This window comes from Camelus dromedarius, chromosome 13 (genome assembly GCF_036321535.1).
Source record: "Camelus dromedarius isolate mCamDro1 chromosome 13, mCamDro1.pat, whole genome shotgun sequence".
NCBI lineage: Eukaryota > Metazoa > Chordata > Mammalia > Artiodactyla > Camelidae > Camelus > Camelus dromedarius.
Window position 1 is genome coordinate 50,429,615 of NC_087448.1, and position 23,109 is coordinate 50,452,723.

The following is a 23,109-nucleotide window of genomic DNA, read 5'->3' on the forward strand; positions in this document are numbered from 1 at the left end:
GTCATCATGACAGCATGGTATTGGTACAAAAACAGACATATAGACCAATGGAACAGAACAGAGAGCCCAGAAAAGAACCCACAAACTTTTGGTCAACTAATCTTTGACAAAGAAGGCAAGAATATACAATGGAATAAAGACGGTCTCTTCAGCAAATGGTGTTGGGAAAACTGGACAGCAGCATGTAAAGCAATGAATCTAGAACACTCCCTTACACCATACACAAAAATCAACTCAAAACAGATCAAAGACTTAAACATAAGACAAGATACAATAAACCTCCTAGAAGAAAATATAGGCAAAACATTATCTGACATACATCTCAAAAATGTTCTCCTAGAAGAGTCTACTCAAGCAATAGAAATAAAAGCAAGAATAAACAAATGGGACCTAATGAAACTTACAAGCTTCTGAAAAGCAAAGGAAACCATAAGTAAAACAAAAAGACAACCTACAGAATGGGAGAAAATTTTTGCAAATGAAACCGACAAAGGCTTGATCTCCAGAATATATAAGCAGCTCATACGACTTAATAAGAAACAACCAAAGAACCCAATCCAAAAATGGGCAAAAGACTTAAACAAGCAATTCTCCAAGGAAGAAATACAAATGATCAATAGACACATGAAAAAATGCTCAATATCACTAATTATCAGAGAAATGCAAATCAAAACTACAATGAGGTATTACCTCACACCAGTCAGAATGGCCATCATTCAAAAATCCACAAATGACAAATGCTGGAGAGGCTGTGGAGAAAGGGGAACCCTCCTACACTGCTGGTGGGAATGCAGTTTGGTGCAGCCACTGTGGGAAACAGTATGGAGATTCCTCAAAAGACTAGGAATAGACTTACCGTATGACCCAGGAATCCCACTCCTGGGCATATATCCAGAAGGAACCTTACGTCAGGATGACACCTGCACCCCAATGTTCATAGCAGCACTATTTACAATAGCCAAGACATGGAGACAGCCTAAATGTCCATCAACGGATGACTGGATAAAGAAGAAGTGGTATATTTATACAATGGAATACTACTCAGCCATAAAAACCGACAACATAACGCCCTTTGCAGCAACATGGATGCTCCTGGAGAATGTCATTCTAAATAAAGTAAGCCAGAAAGAGAAAGAAAAATACCATATGAGATCGCTCATATGTGGAATCTGAAAAAAAAACAAAAAACAAAAAACAAAAACAAAAAAAAAAAAACAAAGCATAAATACAAAACAGAAACAGACTCAGACATAGAATACAAACTTATGGTTGCCAAGGGGGCGGAGGGTGGGAAGGGATAGATGGGATTTCAAAATTGTAGAACAGATAAATAAGATTATACTGTATAGCACAGGGAAATATACACAAGACCTTATGGTAGCTCACAGAGAAAAAAATGTGACAATGAATATACACATGTTCATGTATAACTGAAAAATTGTGCTCTACACTGGAATTTGACACAACATTGTAAAATAATTATAAATCAATAAAAAATGTTAAAAAAATACAGATGCACAAGGTTATTTGTTGAAACTTTGTTTATAATTATGAAACATTGTAAACCCAATTGTTCATATATAGGAAACTGACTGAATAAACTCTGGTTTATCCATCTGGTGGAATAATATGCAACTATAAAAAAAGAGAATGAGGAAGAGCTATGAAAAGGAAAAGACAACTACCCTTAGTTTATCATTTCTATATCAAAATTCATAGAAGATGTAGAATTTGCATGATGATATACCTTGCTTTTTGAAAATAAATTTAATAATAAAAGAAATTTGAAGAAATTGAGTTAAGTAAATTGTTAGATAGTCTTACAAAGGTTATTCTTGGTGGAAGAAGAAAAAAAATACTAAGAAGACAGAAAGGATGACAGATTGTAGCAAAATGAATGAAGAAAACAAAATGATCTACAGAATCATGTAGAAAACCAGCCTCCAAGGTTGAATATAAACTACTTAAATGAATACAGATTCTTGCAATCCTTATCTAAAAAGTGTAAATTCAAGGCAAAGACAAGAAGCAAGTAAATAAATCCAAGACACAGAAGAGTGAAAAATGAGAGAGAATTAAAGAAGTAAAGATCTTTTCCAGTGTATCTGGATACACAGGAAGAAGTAGGAATTGTAGATTAGATAGAAATGGAAAAGGATTTGGTTTGAGTTAAGCTGTAGGTAGAAAAACTTACAGGGCCAAAAATGATTCTAAGACTTCAACATGTTATAGTGATTATGTTCATTATAAGTCCTTTAAACTTATTTGACCCTTCATTTTGATTGGAGCTGACTTAGCTTTTCATCCAAGCAGTACTTAAACAGAAAAAAAAAAAGAACTCAGATCTGGTGCTGTTGTGATGGTGTGGAAAGAAATCTGGAAATATGCCCTTATCTGGTTGTGAAGGAAAAGAATAATAACTTGTATTTCTTCAATACTATGAAATCACTGGCTTCAACACTAAAAAAAAAAAAGAATAACCAGTTAAAAGAATCTGACCTAACATTTGAGCCAAGTGATTTAAGATTTTTATAACCTATTATAAAACTTGCTTTATGTACTGCCACAAATCTGTGTTAAGGCTCTGTTTTTCTTTCTCTTCATATGAAATCCAGTTCTAAAAATAGCCAACTCTAAAAATAAGGCAAAACCCACAGATTAAGTGTAGCTTTATACATGTGCAAGTAACAGGGAAATCTCTACGTCTTTCAGCAAAACAGATGTTGGGTTACTCATTCCCACTAAATTCTCTATGTCATGTCAAACTTCTGGAAGTTTTTCCTTAATATGGACTATATTGTTATAAAACCCAAATCCATTTTTAAAGTCTATTAAATTAGTTCCTCTGTTCCAAAGAAATCAATAAGCACTATTAATAAATATGAAACTGTAAGCAAAAAAAAGTCTTATATCTAATCCCAGGAGCTTGGTTCCTACCAAAACCAACTGATGAACACAAAATCTGCAAATGTCAGTACAGTGCCTAATATATGCTTTGATCCAGTTCATGGAAAGAAGCCACATGGAGAGAGAAAGAAACAAACTCACCTACAAAACACGTTACCATTATTATATTTCTCTCTTTTCCTTTCTGAAATCTATACTTCAGAAACCAGTTTCCCCCCAGACATTTCTCTAAAGATTAATGAGCAGAAAAGCAAAATTGGAGAAGGTGCTTTCAGAATATGCAATTAGTTTGTTTATCTCTGTACCAGTGTTCCCAACCCTTGCAGCACATCTACAAGTGGAGAGTGTGTATGCTGAGGAGAGGTTGGGCAAAATATTTTCATGGGAAACTTATGTGCCTTTCAATTATCATCACTTCTGTTTTGCAAAGAGAAGATTAGTAAGATATGACTAAGTGACCTTATCCTGTGGCAGAAACTAGAAGAGAATGATTTCCAGTAAAAGTAAAAATAAATAAATAAATAAATAAAATAATATTTTTGTGAGCTTACTGTCACTCTCTGAAAATACATAAGAAAATCTGTTCTCAGCCTCTTAGGCTAATTCTTTCACACATAAAGATAATATTCTCAATGGCAGGATACTTTGGGTAGTTTTCCAGTGGAGCTGAATTGATAGTTACATACATATTCCCCTTGTTTGATTCTTCTTTTAATGGATAGCAGGATGAGGTAGACAAAATTTTCACAGCTCAAGCATATATTTGTAGGAAAATTTACCACTACAGTGTAAAAATCACCATAAACTGACTACAAAAATCTGACACAGAAATGGTACTCTCTGGAGAAACTGATGAAGCACAAATTATTGCCAGTTTCCATCAGAATGAGAGTTTTTATTTTAATGTAAAAAATAATAATGTGTATAATTTAAGAAATGATACTATTAATAAATTGGGATAGAGTCAAAGAGAGAAGAAATATTGTCCTCAAAAGATCTTCTCCATATGATTTCAAAGCAATGGCACCTGGGAAGGTAAATTATGCTTGTATTTATCTTTGATTTGTTAAGTGGTATATAAGATATGTATAATAAAATTTAACTTGTTTTTACAATTATATTGATGATTTTGGGTTTTTTTCTCCCCATTATTTGGTAGAAAAGTATTTTCAAGGGAAACTAGAAAGTCGATGGTTAACGGGTTGGTGAGATGATAGATCGGTCACTTCTAACATGAGCTATGGAAAAGAACGAGCATGTTGAGCGAACCATCACCAAGAGGGTGATTTTGTAATAGGGAAGTGTATCCTTCATTGCATCTTCCATGAATTAAGTTAAATATATACTCCCCTCCCCTGCCAATTTTCTTGTTTTCCTTAAAAAATCCAGTAGACTTAGAATCAGTTCATCAAACTCACTTCAAAATACATTTTCAGTGGGTTCCGAGACTTAGCACCTGCTATATAATATAGAAATTTATTTTCTTTCCCCTGCCTGTTTCTTGCTCAAGATTCAGGGTATTATTACTGGCTTGTCTCTTCACTTTAATTTATATTCTTCATGATTGCATAAACTTGGATCATGTGCTTCTTCATAAACTTCATCTTTTAAAATCATGGGGTATTTCCTAGTAAATATTTGAATCTTTTAAGTCTTTAATCAGTTAATTATCTTAACTACATTTACCTCCTTCTTTACATACCTATCTTTACCTGTATCTCTAGAAACATGATAATGAAAACTGTACAAAATAGGAGGTATAAATCCACTATAGTTTTGTATCAAGGCAGCATGCTTTCTCTTTTGTTTTCAAAATTCTTTACAATATAACTCAAAATCCAGAATGGTACCATGGTGTTCTGAATGAGTTAAGCTACCCAGAATAAGGAAAAAAAATTAACTTCAGGGAGAATTCTAACATATCTTTTACAATAGATTTTCTGCTTATAGTCCAAAAGTTATCAGTACCATGCGATTGCAATTTCTTCTAACTCTGGCCAATTCAAACAATAGGTACAAAGTACCTTAAAGCAGCATGAAAGAAATCTTCTCAACAGAATCATCTGAAATATGAGCTGTTAACAAAATTTTCTGTGATAAGGTCACAATAAGAAATTGATTTAAATGTCATTTTTCAAAAATAGGAACATTTTTAATATAAATATATTGTGTCAGTAATACTAAAAAAGTTCAACAAAAGAATAAACTAAAAACACAAAATGCTTCCTAAAAATGTTAGTAAATAATATCATGTCCCCTTCCAAAATTGTTCAAAGAATAAAAAACAGAGACTTTACTATGAATAAAAAGATACCATAACCAGCCAAACACTAATATATAGAAATCCAAAGCAGGATAAAAATGTCTTAGGAGATATCATTACAAAAAAAATATGACAGAGAATTTCACTCCGTAAAAACACCAGCTGTAAGTTTGCTTTTTTATCACACTATATTCAGCATGTACAGCCACCAAAATAATCTACTCAAAAATGCTTAAGAATACACTGAACCAAAGAGATGAAAGACTTGGACACTGAAAACTATAAAACATTATGGAAAAAAGAATTAAAGAAGACATAAATAAATGAAAAGACATCCATGTTTACAGAATGGAAGACTTAATACTAAGATGACAATACGACCCAAAATGATCTACGGATTCAGCACAATTTCTATTAAAGTCACAACAGCATTTTCCCCCATAAATAGAAAAATCTGTCCTTAGATTTATTTGGAATCTCAAGGGACCCTGAATAGCCAAAACAATCCGGGAACAGAAAATGAAGTTGGAGGTCTCACACTTCCTGATTTTAAAACTATAATTTAAATGGTACAAAACTGACACAAGAATAGACATATAAACCAATGGTGTAAAACAGAGAGCCCAGAAACGCACCCTCACATATATGGTCAACTGATTTCTCACCAGAATGCCAAGACCATCTCACGGGGAAAAGACTCTCTCTTGAACAAATGGTGCTGAGAAAACTGGATATTCACGTGCAAAAGAATGAAGTTGGATCCTTACTTTACACCATATACAAAAATTAACTCAAAATGGATCAGAAGCCTAAATGTAGGACCTAAAATTGTAAAATTCTTGGAACAAAACATAGGGGAAAATTCATGACATTGGACTTGGCAATGATTTACTGACTACAACACCAAAACACAGTCAACAACAACAAAAAGATAAATTAGACTTCATCAAAATTAAAACCTTTTGAGCATCAAAGGATACTATCAAAGGTAGTAAGAAGACAACCCACAGAATGGGAGAAAATATTCGCAAATCATATATCTGAGAATGGGTTAATATCCAGAATATATAAAGAAATCCTACAACTCAACAACAAAAAGACAATGCAATTAAAACATAGGCAAGGAATTTGAAAAGACAGTTCTCCAAATAAGATATATAAATGGCCGATAAGCACAAGAAAAGATGCTCAATATCATTGGTCATTAGGGAATTACAAATCAAAACCACAATAAGTTGCTATTTCATACCCATTAGGATGGCTATTATTAAACAAAACAAAACAAAACAAAACCAAACCCAGACAAGGTTTGTTGACAAGTGTTGACAAGGATGTGGAGGAACTCATGCACTGCTGGTGGGAATGTGAAATGGTGCTGCTGATGTGGAAAATAGTTTAGCAGCTCCCCAAAAAGTTAAACATAGAATTGCAATATGATTCAGTAACACCACTCCTACAAAAGAACTGAAAGTAGGGACTCAAACAGATATTTGTATACCAATGTTCAAATAGCACTTTTCACAAGCCAAAAGGTGGAAAAAAGTCAAACGTTCATTGACATATGAATGGACAAACAAAAATATTATTCAGTTATAAAAAGGAATGAAATTCAGTATATGCTATAAGATGGATGAAACTTGAAAACATCATTCTAAGTAAAATAAGCAAGAGACAAAAGGTGTATGATTTTACTTATGTGAAGTACCTAGAACAGACAAATTCTTAGGGACAGAAAGTAATACAGAGGTTACCAGGGTCTGCAGGGAGCAAAAGATGGGAAGTTATTTAATGGGTATAGAGTTTCTATATGGGATGATAAAGAGAGTTCTAGGAATAGACAATAGTGATGGTTACACAATACTGTGAATTGTGCCAGTGAATTGTACAGTTAAAAAGTGGTTAAAACAGTAAATTTCATGTTATGAGGGGAAGGGAATAGCTCAGAGCTTAGCATGCACAAGGTCCTCGGTTCAATCCCCAGTACCCCCCACTAAATAAACAAACAAACAAACAAACCTAATTACCTCCCCCCCAAAAAAGAATAAAATAAATAAATAAAAACTAAAAAAAAACAACACCTAAACAACATATGTATATTTTACCACAATAAAAAAAAAACAATAATCTATTTAGTGAATACCTAATTATCTCCCACTGCTGATGAAACCCATTTTGTTTAGATTTTCAGATTACTATTAAATGTACTGTGTGTGTGTACACATGCCTGTAAAATGAATCTCTCTTGAAAAACAGATGCTGGGATGTTGTGTGCATCAGCCTAGAGAACACTTTCAAAACTTCCAAATAATAATTGCACTCCAGTTTGATAGCTGTTTCAGTTATTTATCTACATCAAGATGAACAGGTGTAACTTAAGGAAGAATATCCATAAATTCAACTGATGACCCAAAATGTATATTTATAGTCAAGTGCTAAAAATGAACATCTTACCTGATACAGCATGACAGGTTCTATATTGTATCCTAAGGTATCTGCAAAGTTCTTAGCGATGACTGTTTTTCCACAGCCCTGCAAATGGAAACACAATCATTCAAGGGATAAGTCAAAACAACCAGAAGTCAGGAAACAGAAGTTTGTAGTAAGGCCTCCATTCTTACTTTTCCTCCAATTAAACATATGTCCTTAACCATGTGAGACTGCATCATTTCAGCCAGGAGTTGTTTATGGCTTAAAGTTTGTATAAAATGGTCTGATGCACAAGGTTGACTTAATGGCCTGGTCCCAGCTGGCACCTATAATTAAAGAGAAGTAAATATAACATGCACATGTTTTCTCAAAATATTAGTAAATGAAAGCATATGACTCCATTTAAAAGTCCCTACTAATTTTCTGCTTAATTCAGTTCTATACTGGTTTTGATATTTCCATAGAGCAGCACATATTTTCTCATTCACAGATCTGATGACCATTAGCATCAAACTTCCAAGTCAATCATCCCTCTAAACTTAAAGCCCCATGCTGTCGGACATTTTCTTAAGAATCAAGTAATTTTCACAGTATTTATAACTTATAATAACAATGTCACTACTTGAGAATGAAGGCTTTTGTCCAAATTTCAGTTATGAGTACAGAATTTAAAATCAGTCTATTGAGTTTCTCCAAAATCACCAAAGACCTCCTGATTTCTAAACTCACTGTCCACAAATCCTTTTCCACTCTTATTTTAGTTTACCACTCAGAAGCACTTGTTCTTAAAAACTCTACTTCTATCCTTCAAATCTACTTCCTTTTATTTTCTATCTATCTCCTCCTTATTAACGTCTCCTGGGGAACCTATCAGAAGAGGATTTCCATGCCTTGCTGAGAAGTCTGGACTTGATCAGACTGCACACAACATGAACCCTAAGGAAATGTAAGTTTGGAAGTGACAAGATTAGATTTGTTTTTAGGAAAGATCATCCTGGTGGTAACACAGAAGGCTAACTTGAAGGGACGAGAGGCAGTGACAATAGAAAGCCATCACCAAAGGGGAGCACATAATGAACTCGCTCACACCTCATGCCTCTGGACATTCTGTTCAAACTGCCTGAAGTGTCCTACCAGCTTTTCACTCCTGGGCCACTGGGAAACTCCTGTGTCATAAGACTTAGTTCAAGCCCCGCCTCCTCTCTGAAACCTTCTCAACTCTTTCTCCGGACTCCTGGTATTACTTCCTTCTCTTTATCCCCACAGCCATTCCAAGGCAGTCCTTACTCATCTGCCTCTATCCTAGACCATCAGCTCTGTGAGGTCATTCATCTGAAGAAGACAGAAGAGCGTAGTGGGAAGTGTGCTGTCTAGACGTCTCAGCTGTGCCATTTGTTAGCTGGTGACTATGGGTGAATTGATTACCCTCTTCATATTTGTTTTCTAATCTATAAAATGGAGACAATAAAAGTAATCTCCAGGGTTACTGGGGGATTTAAATGGCGTAACACACGCGAAGAGAAAAATACAAGTACACTGTCGGCACTCAGAAGATTTTAATATGGAGCCTGGCTCATGGTGGACATCGTCAATGTTTTGTTTGATGAATGAGTAAATACAGCTACATGGATAAATATTACTAATATAATCTTAAAAAATTTAAAAGCCTATCATAAAAGTTGGCTCTGTTATAATGTAAGAAGGCAAGCATTTATTCTTTCCTACAGTCACTAACAATTTAATTAACTCAGCATTCATCAAGCTTTGTTTCTTATCACCTGTTGGGGTTCTTAGGCCCCTCAAAGAAAGGGTAAGAAGAGGCAGAGCAAGCAGATGGAGCATTCAGACCAAATATCCTTCCCCTCCTCTAAAAACTGCTCAACTACAACAGCTTCTCTTTTAACTGTTTCACGTGGCTGACAAAGATCTTATTTGAAAAGTGTTCCCTCGCTGCTAAAATATGTTTGAAAACACTGACTACTTCTTTCCAAGGACTCAGAACAGAAAATGCTTTCATTAATTAACACTTTATTTGATTTCCCTGAGGCTGACTTTGGTTTTTGATGAAAAACTATCCCTGTTTCTCCTGAATTTTTCCAGTTTACAAACATACATGATTCTGAATACATAGATACACGTACACAGACGTGACACTAAGGAACCATAGAAGACTTATAAGGGGACCATAAGCCCCATTTAGGTCATAAAAATGGGTAGTACAAGACACATGTTGTAAAGTACAAACCTTGATTCATTACCTTAATGGTCACCTCTTTTCCTGCAATCCGGATAGTGACAGAAGCTTGGAAGACATGATTTTCAGTCACCCTCTCCACTCTCACCACCTCCTCAGGGAGCACAGAGCTTCTTGAATCTTGGAGTTCAAAGCGCTATAAAATTATAAGAAAAACATGTAATTCACTTTTTATTTTAGTATTAATGTTGGAGATGGGGGAGATTCCATCTTAATTAGAACGGAAACTCACTATATGTTATAAAAATAAAGGTCAAAACAATGAGAATTTTTTCCCTATTTTTACAGATGCCATTCTACTTAGTTATTAAAGATAATATGAAAATAGTCCCTTAAAATGTCCTAAGTGACAAGAATTGGAAGGGCTGAATTCATGAGAAGTTTTTAGCCTACAGTCTTGATAATCAAAAGATTCTAGTTTCCTAGAAAAGGATGATGAGACTTGAAAAATGCCAAAGTAAAACAAGGCCTATGTCGATATATCAGACCTGGGTATTTCTTAAATCAACCGAAGTTACTCTGCTGCCTGTAATTCATAAAAATAGAACTTCCTGGACACCATTCTGCAGATTGCTTGTGGTTAGTTTAACTGACAACGATAAAGTGTAACAATCAATCTTCCACAGTAACTGCCTGGCACAGTGCCTTCTACATTGGAGCTTCTCAATATTTGATAACTGGATTTAAAAGGCCAAGAACACTGATTTTTTCTCCAGGTAGGCCAATGGTCAATGTTCTAACACTAGGTTAGACCCCTTCATACTAGCTAGTTATATAAAATATGCACACAGAGAACACAAGTACCTGAAAAATAAGAATACTAATTGAGAATTAATTAAATCCTAAGCCCGACTAACCGCATGTTCCATATGAAAAGCTTAATTCATTCTTAGCATTAAACTGGCAGAAATCAGTCCCCCCAAATCCTACAATACTTTTAGGACATTATCACTATAGTGAAAGAGTTGAAACTCAATGAAAGAACAGATCACCACTTAATAAACAGAATAACTCAACTCCAGAAAACAGATTTGAGAGAAGAAAATTATCTTCAACTTCAACATTCTAAGCATCACAGCCCAGTTAAAGTCTTTGTTTTGGTGTCATAGGTACTTAAGACAATCATTACTTTCCCCAAGCCTAAGAAAAATTGTTCATTTGTACTCTCATAAAAAACATAAGTTTTATACTTTACATAAGTTATATACACTAACTCCCATAGTGTCACATAATTTGGAAGGAGCTGCTTCCATGTTGTAGACAAATAACAAGTACTGATACCTTAATTTCATGCAAAAAAAAAATAATGCTACACTGTATTTTAAGGGAGGTTCAATAAGAAAGGAGTAAAGTCTTAGCCAAGTAAATAAATTCATTAGAATTTAGAACCTAAACCCATTAAATTCTAAGAAAACATACACATGAGCTTAAAGATGTGTGTGTGTGTATATATATATGTGTGTGTGTATATATATAAAAAGTACAGTTAAGTACAATGTGCCTATCTCTGGTGTGCAGCACAATACCCCAGTCATGCATATACATATATTTGTTTTCATATTTTTTTGATTAAAGGTTATTACAAGATAGTGAACATAGTTCCCTGTGCTATACAAAAGAAACTTTTTAAAAATCTATTTTTATATATATTTTACCCCAGCTATAGTAATGTCAGTTTAACTTGATATAGGGTTGATGTTAAAGCACTTATATTCCAGAAATGAACACTAATGCCTCGAACCACTTGATATATTGGTTATGTCCTTATTAATAATTCAAACTAAACTATTTCAGTAGAATAAAAATAGTAGACTAGAATACACTAAAACAGTAAAAGAGCTCAAGTAGCAAGGTGAGTTACCATTTGCTGACACAGGAAATTTAAGGACTGTTACAAAAAGGAAATTGAGGAGTAAAGTAGATATATAATTCTTAGAGGCCACATGATAGCAAAAGTGAAAAATTAAAGTTTATTCACCTTACCATTTTATATTAATGAGCATTTCCTATGAATTCTTGGATTTCAGTTAAATAAACAGCACAAACATATTTTTGGATACACTTTTTGGGAGATTACATTATTTGAACTGTGAAGTATAATTAAATAAAAGAATATGTCAGTCACATGGGTATTGGTCTGCAAGGCTTCCATATTCACACTCACAACTCTCAATCCTGTGCCACCAAGTTATTCATTTTCTTCATATCTTTTTCTAGGCTGTTGAGCACAAAAAAGAGAAATTCTCCATACCATGTTATCTGCCACTGAACAAACATGTGGCCCCCAGTCTCCGCTGGGCTCTTTTCCCAAAGCCCTTCAGCAACTAACACAAACCATGACTACTCTCCTTGGGAGTCAACCCAAGCCCATCTCATCAGGCTACCCAGGTGCCTCCTTCAGCCACAGCAGAACCTTTGGGTATTTACTCCTTCACTCCTCACTAGAATGTAAGTCCCATTAGGGCAATAGCAAAATGGTTCACTCCAAACTTCCAGAACCTACAATCATGCATGGGACACAGTCAACAGTCAATAGTTTTGTTAAATGAATAAATAAAATTCTTTTTTTAAGTCTCAAAATCACCTCTATTTTCATCAATCCTTACTTCTTTTCCCACTGTCTCAATAGAAAGGACTTCCGCTCTAATTATGAGTGAAAGGAAAGTAGCTAGAAGTCTGCTTTCCCCATCTCAGCTATGGCAATCCATCCATTGCTGGGTAGAACTTATGTTCTCTCAGCATTCCAAATCAAGGCACAATGGGTGCTCTGGAAATGTCCTTTCCTGCCTTCCCTGGGCCATGTTTTCACAAACAGTTTTCATGGAATCCGCAGATTTTGTCCCTTCTTCCTATAAAGATGTTTGTCTCCCCCATTCTAGGAATCAGACAAAAAGTCATTTCTTGATTCTACACAATCTTGAGTGACCTACCATCTTTTTGTTTCTACTTACCATCAAATTTATTTTACATGTAGTATATAATACTGTTTCAGCTTCCTCATCACTGATTTACTATTTGGCCCACTGATTTCTGACTTACATCCCCACGACTCTACCAGCACTGCTCCTGGTAAGACACAACCAATGATATCCTATTCGCCAAATTAACTAGTTTTCCTTCTATTTCACTGGTTTGCTCCTTCTCAGTCTCTTCTGCAGGTTCTTTTTCATTTTCTTGACCAGTACACATTAGGGTATTTCAGGAGTAAATCTTTTATATTTTTATATATATATTCATTTTCAAATAATCTCATCCAGTGTCATGACTACAAACCATCCACATGTTCATCACTTCCAATTTTGAGTTAATAATCTAAGTCTTCACTCCATAATACAACTCTGCAGCATCTGAAATTTGCCATTACTTTCCTTTTAAACCAGTCTCTTCTCAATGTTCCGTGAGAATACTCTGCTGTTCTATTTCTATCTCTGACTGTTCTTCCTCTGCCTAATTTGGAGGTTCTTTGCCCACTTCCCAATCCTTAAATGTTGCTGCTTCCAAAGTTCAATCTTCTGCCAGTATTTCTTGTCATACATATGTTCCTCTTGAGTTCTTTCACCTATCACCATGAATTCAACTAATACCCATACATCAGTGACTCCCAAGTATTTATCTACAATGAGGTATCACCTCATACCAGTCAGAATGACCATCATTCAAAAGTCCACAAATGACAAATGCTGGAGAGGCTGTGGAGAAAAGGGAACCCTCCCACACTGCTGGTGGGAATGCAGTTTGGTGCAGCCACTGTGGAAAACAGTATGGAGATTCCTCCAAAGACTAGGAACAGACTTTCTGTATGACCCAGGAATCCCGCTCCTGGGCATTTATCCAAAAGGGACCCTACTTCAGGATGACAGCTGCACCCCAATGTTCATAGCAGCACTATTTACAATAGCCAAGACATGGAGACAGCCTAAATGTCCATCAACAGATGACTGGATAAAGAAGATGTGGTATATTTATACAATGGAATACTACTCAGCCATAAAAACTGACAACATAACACCATTTGCAGCAACATGGATGCTCCTGGAGAATGTCATTCTAAGTGAAGAAAGCCAGAAAGAGAAAGAAAAATACCATATAAGATTGCTCATATGTGGAATCTAAACAAACAAACAAACAAACACAAGCGAAGCATAAATACAAAACAGAAATAGACTCACAGACATAGAATATAGACTTGTGGTTGCCAAGGGGGCAAGGGGTGGGAAGAGATAGACTGGGATTTCAAAATTGTAGAATAGATAAACAAGATTACACTGTATAGCACAGGGAAATATACACAAGATCTTAAGTAGCTCACAGAGAAAAAAATGTGACAATGAATATATACATGTTCATGCATAACTGAAAAACTGTGCTCTATGCTCTACACTGGAATTTGACACATTGTAAAATGATTATAAATCAATAAAAAAAAGTTAAAAAAAATACCCATACATCAGTGACTCCCAAGTATTTATCTTTAACATCAAAATTGCTCCAGATCCATATTTTCAAGTCTGCTAGACAAACCCACTTGGGAACCTCAAATTCAAAAAGACCCCACTGTATGGAATTATTTAGCCCCACCCCGGTTGTGCTCCTTTGTTCCACTTTCTCATGTTAATTTACTGCATCTCTATCCATTCAGTTCTCCAAGCGAGGCTTCATGGACATTTTGGATTTCCCACTTTCTCTCACAGCCCCTCAACCCACCCTATATTATCAATTAGTAAGGTCTGTCATCCTACCTCTGAAACATTTCTTGTATTCATTAAATATCCACTTCACTGTCCTAATTCAGGTGTTTATTACCTTGACCAGAGTTACTCATCATTATGCTATCCTACTATCATTATATTAAAAGTTATTTATTTGCATGTCTGATGCTCCAGCCAGACCATAAGTTCAAGAGCAGAAATCCGATCATATCTGTTTCTGTATCCCCAGATTTCTGGATGCTCATCACCATTGGCCAAATAATGAGTGTTCAATTAATGTTTGTTGAACCAAAACGAAAACACTAAAAGAAAGATTCTTCCATGTTTTTCAGCAAAGACTATAGTTCACATTATGTTGTCAGTGGGTAAGTGGCAGCACATCCTTCCTAAATTACTGACAGAAATCACTAATTTAACCTTTGTTATGATGCAGTCCTACCTAAGGACAAAGAGACAAGGCTGGATGTACCTACCACTATTTTGTAACAAATCACATCATTCTCAAAGTATAGCAGATTCAAAATGAGAGTAATTCCTTTAAGACAGCCTTAACTAAAAGCTAGAAGTGATTTTTATGACTACAGAAACATGTCTTCAGAGCAGGAACATCATATGACAGCACCATCAAGGGAATGAAAGATATTCCAGTCATTTTTATAGCTTTTTTAGAAAAAAGAAAGGTGTTTCGAATTTTAGCTGAATATATTTTGAGTGAGTAATAATTTTTCCTTAAAAATAGTCTAAGTGATTAGACTAAAATCCAAATGGATATCTAATTCAAATACAACTATCCATTAATTCCTATGACAATCAACATCAGAAAATAATCATCCTTTATCAAGAAAAAAGTTACCTTCTTGGTTGGCTATTATGATGTTTTTCCAAACTCAACAATATTTCCTTAATTTTCACCTCCTGTAATTCAAAATTATTTGAGGATATATAAAATTTTGTTCATCCATGAACAGAGAAAACAGACAAACTGAGAATAAGAACAGACCACACAGACTGCCCCAGAGCAGATCACAAAAAATTAGAACTGTCGATAAACTGTTCCATTTTTAAGGACAGAGATTTAATACTCTGATCCGGTTGTATGCATCAGTGCGTGATGGTCTTACAAAAAGGAAGTTCCTCATTAGGTTCAGACAAATGAATTAAAACCACCCCCACCCCAAATATCTACTAAGGTGTTAGAAAAAAGAGTACTGTTCATTAACTAGCTCTTCACACAATAAGGCAAGAAAAGACGATCACTTTTTCTTCTCTTACATAAGTAAAAAAATTCCCGTTTCCTTTTTTTAAAACTCTACTATTAGATTTGAAATAATTTTTGTTTGTAATATGAACCCTCAATCATTTTTCTATGTTCCCCCTCATTATAAAGGTCAAAATAAAGGCCAAACAAAATGAAGCAGCACTGATTACTTTCTTTAGGAAACTCAACTCTTTAAAGGTATTCTGTAACTTCACAGAATTCGTATGACTAATTTTGAAATTAGAGACCAGAAACACATCAAAGTGGTTTCTTTGTAAAAATAAAGACCTTTGTTCATAACAGACTTATCTAGACACTGAATACCTTCTCTTTTGTCACAAAAAAAATTTATTTTGCTTCATTTTTATCAGAACTGTGACATTTTCTTCTGCCCTATGTGCCCTTTTCCCAAGGCATTGAGTTTGTGCTGACAGGCATCTAGGGAGCTCATCTGGAATCACAGCCTTTTTTTCTGAAACACTAGGTGCTCTATTTCAATGACCCAGGCCAATTTAGCTCAGATGTTAATTCAATCAAAGGGCTCCAGTTCTTTATTTTTTTTTTTTTCAGAGCCTCTAATAAACCTTCAAGTGAGCTACACAGTCAGAATGGAAGTTTCCTGACTCCTTGAGCCTATAAATTAATTTCCCCATTTCCAAATGGTTCAATGCCTCCTTAACAACCTTCCACCTCCTCCTCTCCCTGCAGCACCTTCCTCACCCCCTCTCACACACCCAGCAAACCTTTCTTCCTTTCCATCAGTGGTGCTATTTCACTGACCCCAGTCCTGCTTCTATTCTCTGCTGTCTCTTCCACTTTCCTTTGCCTCTTTACTATTATTTTCCTCTTGCTTTTTTTTCTTTTTCATATGTTTTCATTTTAGGTTATCACAGGATATTGAATATAGTTCTCTGTGCTATACAGTATGAACTTGTCATTTATCTATTTTATATACAATAGTTAGTAACTGCAAAACTCAAACTCCCAATTTATCCCTTCCTTCCCCTTTCTCCCACTGGTAACCATAAGTTTGTTTTCTATGTCTGTGAGTCTGTTTCTGTTTTATAAATAAGTTCATTTGTCTTTTATTAGATTCCACATATAAGTGATATCATATGGTATTTTTCTTTCTCTTTCTGGCTTATTTCACTTAGAATGACAATCTTCAGGTCCATCTATGTTGCTGCAAATTACATTATTTATTTATTTATTCTTTTTATGGCTGAGTAGTATTCTATTGTATAAATATACCACAACTTCTTTATCCAGTCATCTGTTGATGGACATTTAGGTTGTTTCCATGTCTTGACCATTGTAAATAGTGCTGCTACGAACATCAGAGTGCATGTATCTTTCTGAATTAAAGTTCCCTCTGGATATACGGCTAGGAGTAGGATTGCTGGATCACACATTAAGTCTATTTTTAGTCTTTTGTGGAGTCTCCATACTGTTTTCCATAACAACTGTACCAAACTACATTCCCCAAAACAATGCAGGAAGGTTCCCTTTTCTCCACACCCTCTCCAGCATTTATCGTTTGTGGACTTTTTAATGACAAGCAATCCCCTTGCTTCTTTATGATTTTCTTTTAGATTCTGTCGCTAACTATACTTTGCAGTGTCTATGAGGAACAGCTTTTTGTTGGTTTTATTCTGTCATTATTATTATTAACATCACCAATCAATGAGAATGTTGTTTCTTTGGCTAGCTAATCCATGAAATAAAATCCCAGTGAAGTAACTAGAATCCACTGTCCCACTTTTCTGAGCCCTTCTTTCTCACTCTTACTAGCTGCTTAGAGAGTATTTCTGTACTCTCGAAGACTGTGTGTAGATTTTGGGATTAGGGAGAAACAAATACCCTTCCCCATGTCTAAGGTTGTCAAATTCTGTCCTTCAGAAAATGAAGGGTCTACACACATAGTCATAACAGCTTAGTGTTCACATTCTACCTACTCCTTAGAAACCTGCAACTTGAGCCAAACTGTACAGGAAAAACAAAAACTGTCTTTCATAAAAAGGAATTATTTGAGGTGACTCGATGAATCTCTGCCAAGGATCAACACTTTTACATATATAGTTATAAGATACCGTATAGTGTGACCAGCCCTTTATAAAAACACTATCATTAACTTTGCAAGTGAGGAAATTATGTCATTTGCATTTTAAAAGAAAAACGTGCTCCATGTGTTATAAATTATATATACAAAAATGAGAACTTCATTAGTTTAAATGCTAGCTCTATAGCAATTTCCATAGTTTCATATAAAATGCTTGCTTTTCCAGTTAATAATTTAAGTTATAGGAAGATAAATTTTAACTTGGTGTTATATTAGATATTTGCCTTAAAACTTTTCTTTTTTTATTTTGAAATGAGTTACAGTGGAAATTCACTTTTAAAAATTATCCTGAAATAATTTCAAACATATAGGAAAGTTGCAGGACACAGTTGTACAAAGGGCTTCTATTTCACCTTCACCCAGATTTCTCAGTGGTTAACATTGTAGCACATTTGTTCCCTCTGTCCTGGGAACCCCGCCGTCAACACGCACGTGCGTGCACCCATTATCATAGGTTGTTTTCTGAACCATTTGAGAGCAAGCCGCAGGTATGAGGCCCTGTCACTCCTAAACATTCCAGCTCATGTTTCCTGAAAACAAGAACTCTGGCCAACATAATCACCACATAAGCTTCAAAATCAGAAAATCAATTTAATGGAACAGTACTATCCAATCCACAGACCCTATTCAAGTGTAACCAATTGTGCCAACAATGTAACTCTTTCCTATCAGGTCCAGTGCAGGAACATGTACTGCATTAGCTGTCATATCTCTCCCATCTCTTTCAATCTGAAATAGTTCCTCCGTTTTTGTTTTTTTTTTTGTCATTCATGGCCTGGGCACTTCTAAAGAATACAGGTTTTTCATTCTGTAAGATGGCCCTGAGTCTTGATCTATACAGTGTTTCCTTATGGCCAAACTCACACCATGAACTCTTAGCCAGAATCCCCCAGAAGTGATGCTGAGCTCTTCCAGCACAACACTCAGGAGGCACACAATGTCAACTTGTCCCACCTGGTCAAGTTGATGTTTACTGTGAAAATAACATTTTCCAGTTTTGTAGACAATTGAGTGGGGAGGGGAGGGATATTCTTACATTACGACAATATCTTGTTCCTTGTAGAAACTCCACCCATCAACTTTCGTTTTGTTTTGTTTTGTTTTGTTTTGTTTTATACATTCTGCACATTTATTCCAACGTGAAAGGGATATATAATTTTAAACATTTTTTAAAAGTTTTTCTTGCATAAATACTACATTCACATGTTTCAAACAGCAGAAACTAAAAACAGGTGCATTGAAAAGCTTCCTTTGCATTTTTATACTGCATCAGCCCAAATCCCACATTCCACCATCACCTCTCATAGGTAGAGTCTGTCCTTAATTTTTCATTTTCCTTACTGGTATTCTTTACACATATACATGTAACTATGTATATTGTTATTTTTTCTTATTTTTCACACAAAAGATAGCATAATTATTTACTCATTGTTTTGCATTTACACTTTTCTCTTAGTATAGCTTAGATATTTCAAATTGCACTTTCAATTCTGTACACTGTCAGAGCTTATTTTTAAATAAGTTGGTCCTACCAGCCAGAAGTTGACTCTGCAGACTTGTTAACCATTGTACATAGTGTAGGTTTTTCCAATCCAAGGAAGGAGGTTCCACTTACCAGCTTTAATATCCTTTGATGACTTCTGTGTAAATCAACCACCACTGTGCTGGTTGACAAATAGTGATTTTTCTATTTATATAACTACTTCTGCATTTATCAGTAGGCATTCTACGCTAAGGAAGAGATTTTTCTTCTCCCTCGTGTATTTATTTATTCATTTATATCAACATGGACTTATGGGTCCCTATTTTGTTCAATGGGTTACAACTGATTATGATCATTATTCATTCTGATGCTAAAATTGTCCCAGATTTTGGCCAGCGGGAGCCACTTCAAGCTGGCTTCTCTGTCCCTTTGACGTGCTAACATCACTTGTTGAACACTTCCTTACTTTTTGGCACAGTAAGATGGCCCAGGCTCATCCTGTACTTTCCCTGCTCCGAGCCTGAATCAGCCCAGCTTTCAAGGAGCATTGATTCCTCTTAGGGAAGTGTGGTATTTAGAAACCAATGTCTCAGCACTTGGTACGATCACTGCCATGGGAGTGTCATAGTTTTTAGGTCCTCCCAGGTGACAGAGCTAGAAAATATGTGCATGTACACACACACACCCACACACACAGACATACATACACACTCTATATCTATTACCATATGTTTTTATATATATTGAAAAAAACGAATTCATATCAATTTCTCTAATTCCAATCTAACACCTCAGGGTTCTTCCTTTCCTTCCTTCTTTCTTTGTTTATGAATTCCTTCTCCAAATATTCACTCATCTGCTCAATTGGTTTACTCATTTGCTCAATGTAATCAGTCTCCCAGCCACACCAACCACCTCCATGTTTACTCCCCGTCTCTAGCATGCCAGTGCTGCCACGCCTGGAAAAGAAGAGAAGAAAAGACAAGAGAAAGGAAGAAAGATGAAGAGAGAAAAGTAGGAAAGAAGACTAAGGGAGAGAAGAGAAGAAGGGAAAAGAGACAAGAAGAGAAAATGGGAAAGCTACAGAAAGAAAGTGAAGCAGATACTCACTTTTAAAACACCTTCCACAGCCATCTTCCCTTCATGTCCTAGTAAAATAGTGTATGGGTAAAGCCACTGGATGGCATGTTTCATTGACATCATAGGAAAGGAGTCCTATTTAGGAGCAAAAATTTATAGGAATGAGGAACATCTAAAATACTCACAGAAAATTTAGCTGACATGCCCATATGACATTGAAATTGCCTTATAAACAATAACAAATAGGTTTCTCGTATTTTCCAGAAGTCTATAAAAGCAAATATTCATTATTTCCTCTTCTCTTCCTGATCCACACCCTTTCCCTTGTAAACTCACCCACTCCCATCCTTCGGCTGCCATATATGTGTTGATGGCTCCCTCGTCTCTGTCTCTAGTCCTGACTTCTTTCTTGAGCTCCAGGCTTAAACTCTCAATTGCCCAATAGATGTGACTCTGTGCATGTCCCATAGACTCCCATTTAGCACGTCTGAAACTATATGTTTGAACACATATCCCTACCCTACTCATCCCAAAGTACCTTCTTTTTTTCCTTTTATTCCAAATCTGAGTTAATCTCATCCACATACACCTAGCTTCACAGTTATAACTACGAAGTTAGAAAGTGTTCACTATCCTCAAATCCTTTCCCCAAATTGCTTTCCCGATTCTGTTCACCCTACTTTAAAAAGTCTATTAACAAGGACAATTAGGGAAATTTCAATATGGACTATTAGATGACATTATAGAATTATTCTTAACATGCTGAAGAGTGAGATAATGGGTGTTCTGGCTATGTAGAAGAATGTTCTAATTCTTAGAAGTTGCATACTGAAGTACTTAAGAAAATTGACTACAATTTACTTTTAAAATTGTTCAAAAACAAAAAGGAGAAACTGCAAGCAAATGTGGCATTAAGTTTAAAATTGGTGATTCTAGTTAAAAGGATTATGGATTTATGATTTACTATTTTTGAATTTTTTTTTTTAGATTTGAGAAGTATCAAAGTAAAAAGTTCTGAGCAAAGCCAAAAAGAATGAAAAGTAGAAGACATGATGAACAGGGAGGAAAATCGCTGTTCCAGATGCCTAGAACAGTGTGAACAGTACCTAGGGAAACCTAACCCACTGACTCTCAGGAAACATAAGATAAAAAGCAACAAAAGATTAAAAATAAGTCTCCTGTATCGGTGGTATGGCTACTACCTTGGATTATGCTCTCTTCAGCAGAGTCTCCTATCTGCTCCCTGCGATCCACGCACTCCCCATTCCATCTCGCTGCCAACAGAGGTGTCTTCCTCCAACATCTATCTGACTGCCACCAAGCCCACCTACTTAAAAATGTCTGATGGGCCACTTCTTCCACACTGTAAAATCCAGACAACTTCATTCACCGTGTAAACATTTCACAGTAAGGTCCTAACCTTTCTCTTCACCATACATGCTTGCTCTGGTGATATTAATCTGTTCTCATTCTCTAAACATACCAGGCCCTTTGGTGATTTAACACCTTTGCCCGTGCTGTTGGCTTGGAGGGCCTTCCCATCACTCTGGACACCAGTGCACAACCTTGGTGAAAGTAGTGGGCAATGTCTATGCTCCACTGAATCCCTTCATCATTTTTTCTCCTTCCTGAGCCTCCCTGCTTTCCCTCGTAACAGCGAGCTGCTGCAGGTCTTTTAAAGAAAACTGCCCTTGAACTCCTGCAGGGAGCTTTGCTCACAGGATGAGAGAGCAGCTAGTGCCTGGGAATGTGTGCCCCCTGGGACGACCGCTAACCAGTGACTGACGTTACTGGTGAGTGAAAGCCCCAGCTCCCCTTCCTCAGGTTGGGGCAAGTTTGAGGCAGAACTCACACTGCAGCAGACCTCTGTGTGACCAGGTGGAAGTCCTCCTTCCCTCGGTGGAATTTTGACCTGAGCTGCATGTCTCCCTTTCCCCCTCCCAAGGCTGTCAGCTCTTGAAAGGCTGGCCTCTGGCACGTTGCCGGTTTGTGCAGAGTTTACTGGGCTGCACAGCAAATTCATCTCAGGCCTTGCAATATTTATAGGAGCATATGACAACGCAGACTGAAGTGATTAATCTCCAACGACTGACTTCTGAATTTTCTTTGCCACACTGGGGTACACCAGTCATTATTTTATACATACCAGGACTTGAACTGCAGCTGGTAGACTATCTAAAGGAAAATCTGGAAGTCCAAGAGTAGAAGATTCTTGGGAACAGAGAGTGGTGGCAAAGGACAAGAGCTGAGAAACTCTAGGGGTAAAAAGAAGGGATGTTACATTTTATTCTAATAGCTTTAATAGGCAAAATCTGTTCAATAGAAAACAGCACGGCCAATTTAATTAATCCAAAAAGTTGACATTCACTATTAAATTTTTAAGGAATAACAGTTCCATATTATAATATTCCATTTAAAACTCAGAAGCTGATTAGGTACACAGATATATTTCTTAAATCTGTCATAATATGTGAGGTTTTTCACAATCTGGCCCCAAACTACCCTGCCAGCTTTACCTCCTTTCTTAATCTGAACCCAAACTCTAGCCATCAATAGCTTTTCAAATAAGGCTCTCATTTCTAAAGCTTTAAAACAAAAAAGTCTTAGAA

General features: G+C 35.9%; 1 protein-coding gene across 4 annotated transcripts in view; it reads right to left on the bottom strand.

Annotated features, from left to right (window-relative positions):
* The window catches only part of VWA8 (von Willebrand factor A domain containing 8), a 297,615-nt gene that overhangs the window by 233,330 nt on the left and 41,176 nt on the right, over positions 1-23,109 (bottom strand). For all 4 annotated transcript variants that reach the window (XM_064493121.1, XM_064493122.1, XM_031466068.2 and 1 more), the window contains exons 8-12: positions 22,647-22,755; positions 20,531-20,635; positions 9,856-9,987; positions 7,789-7,923; positions 7,622-7,699 (exon numbers count right to left, since the gene is read on the bottom strand). In XM_064493121.1, the coding sequence (XP_064349191.1) occupies positions 7,622-7,699; positions 7,789-7,923; positions 9,856-9,987; positions 20,531-20,635; positions 22,647-22,755 (559 nt within the window). The remainder of the gene's footprint in view (positions 1-7,621; positions 7,700-7,788; positions 7,924-9,855; positions 9,988-20,530; positions 20,636-22,646; positions 22,756-23,109) is intronic.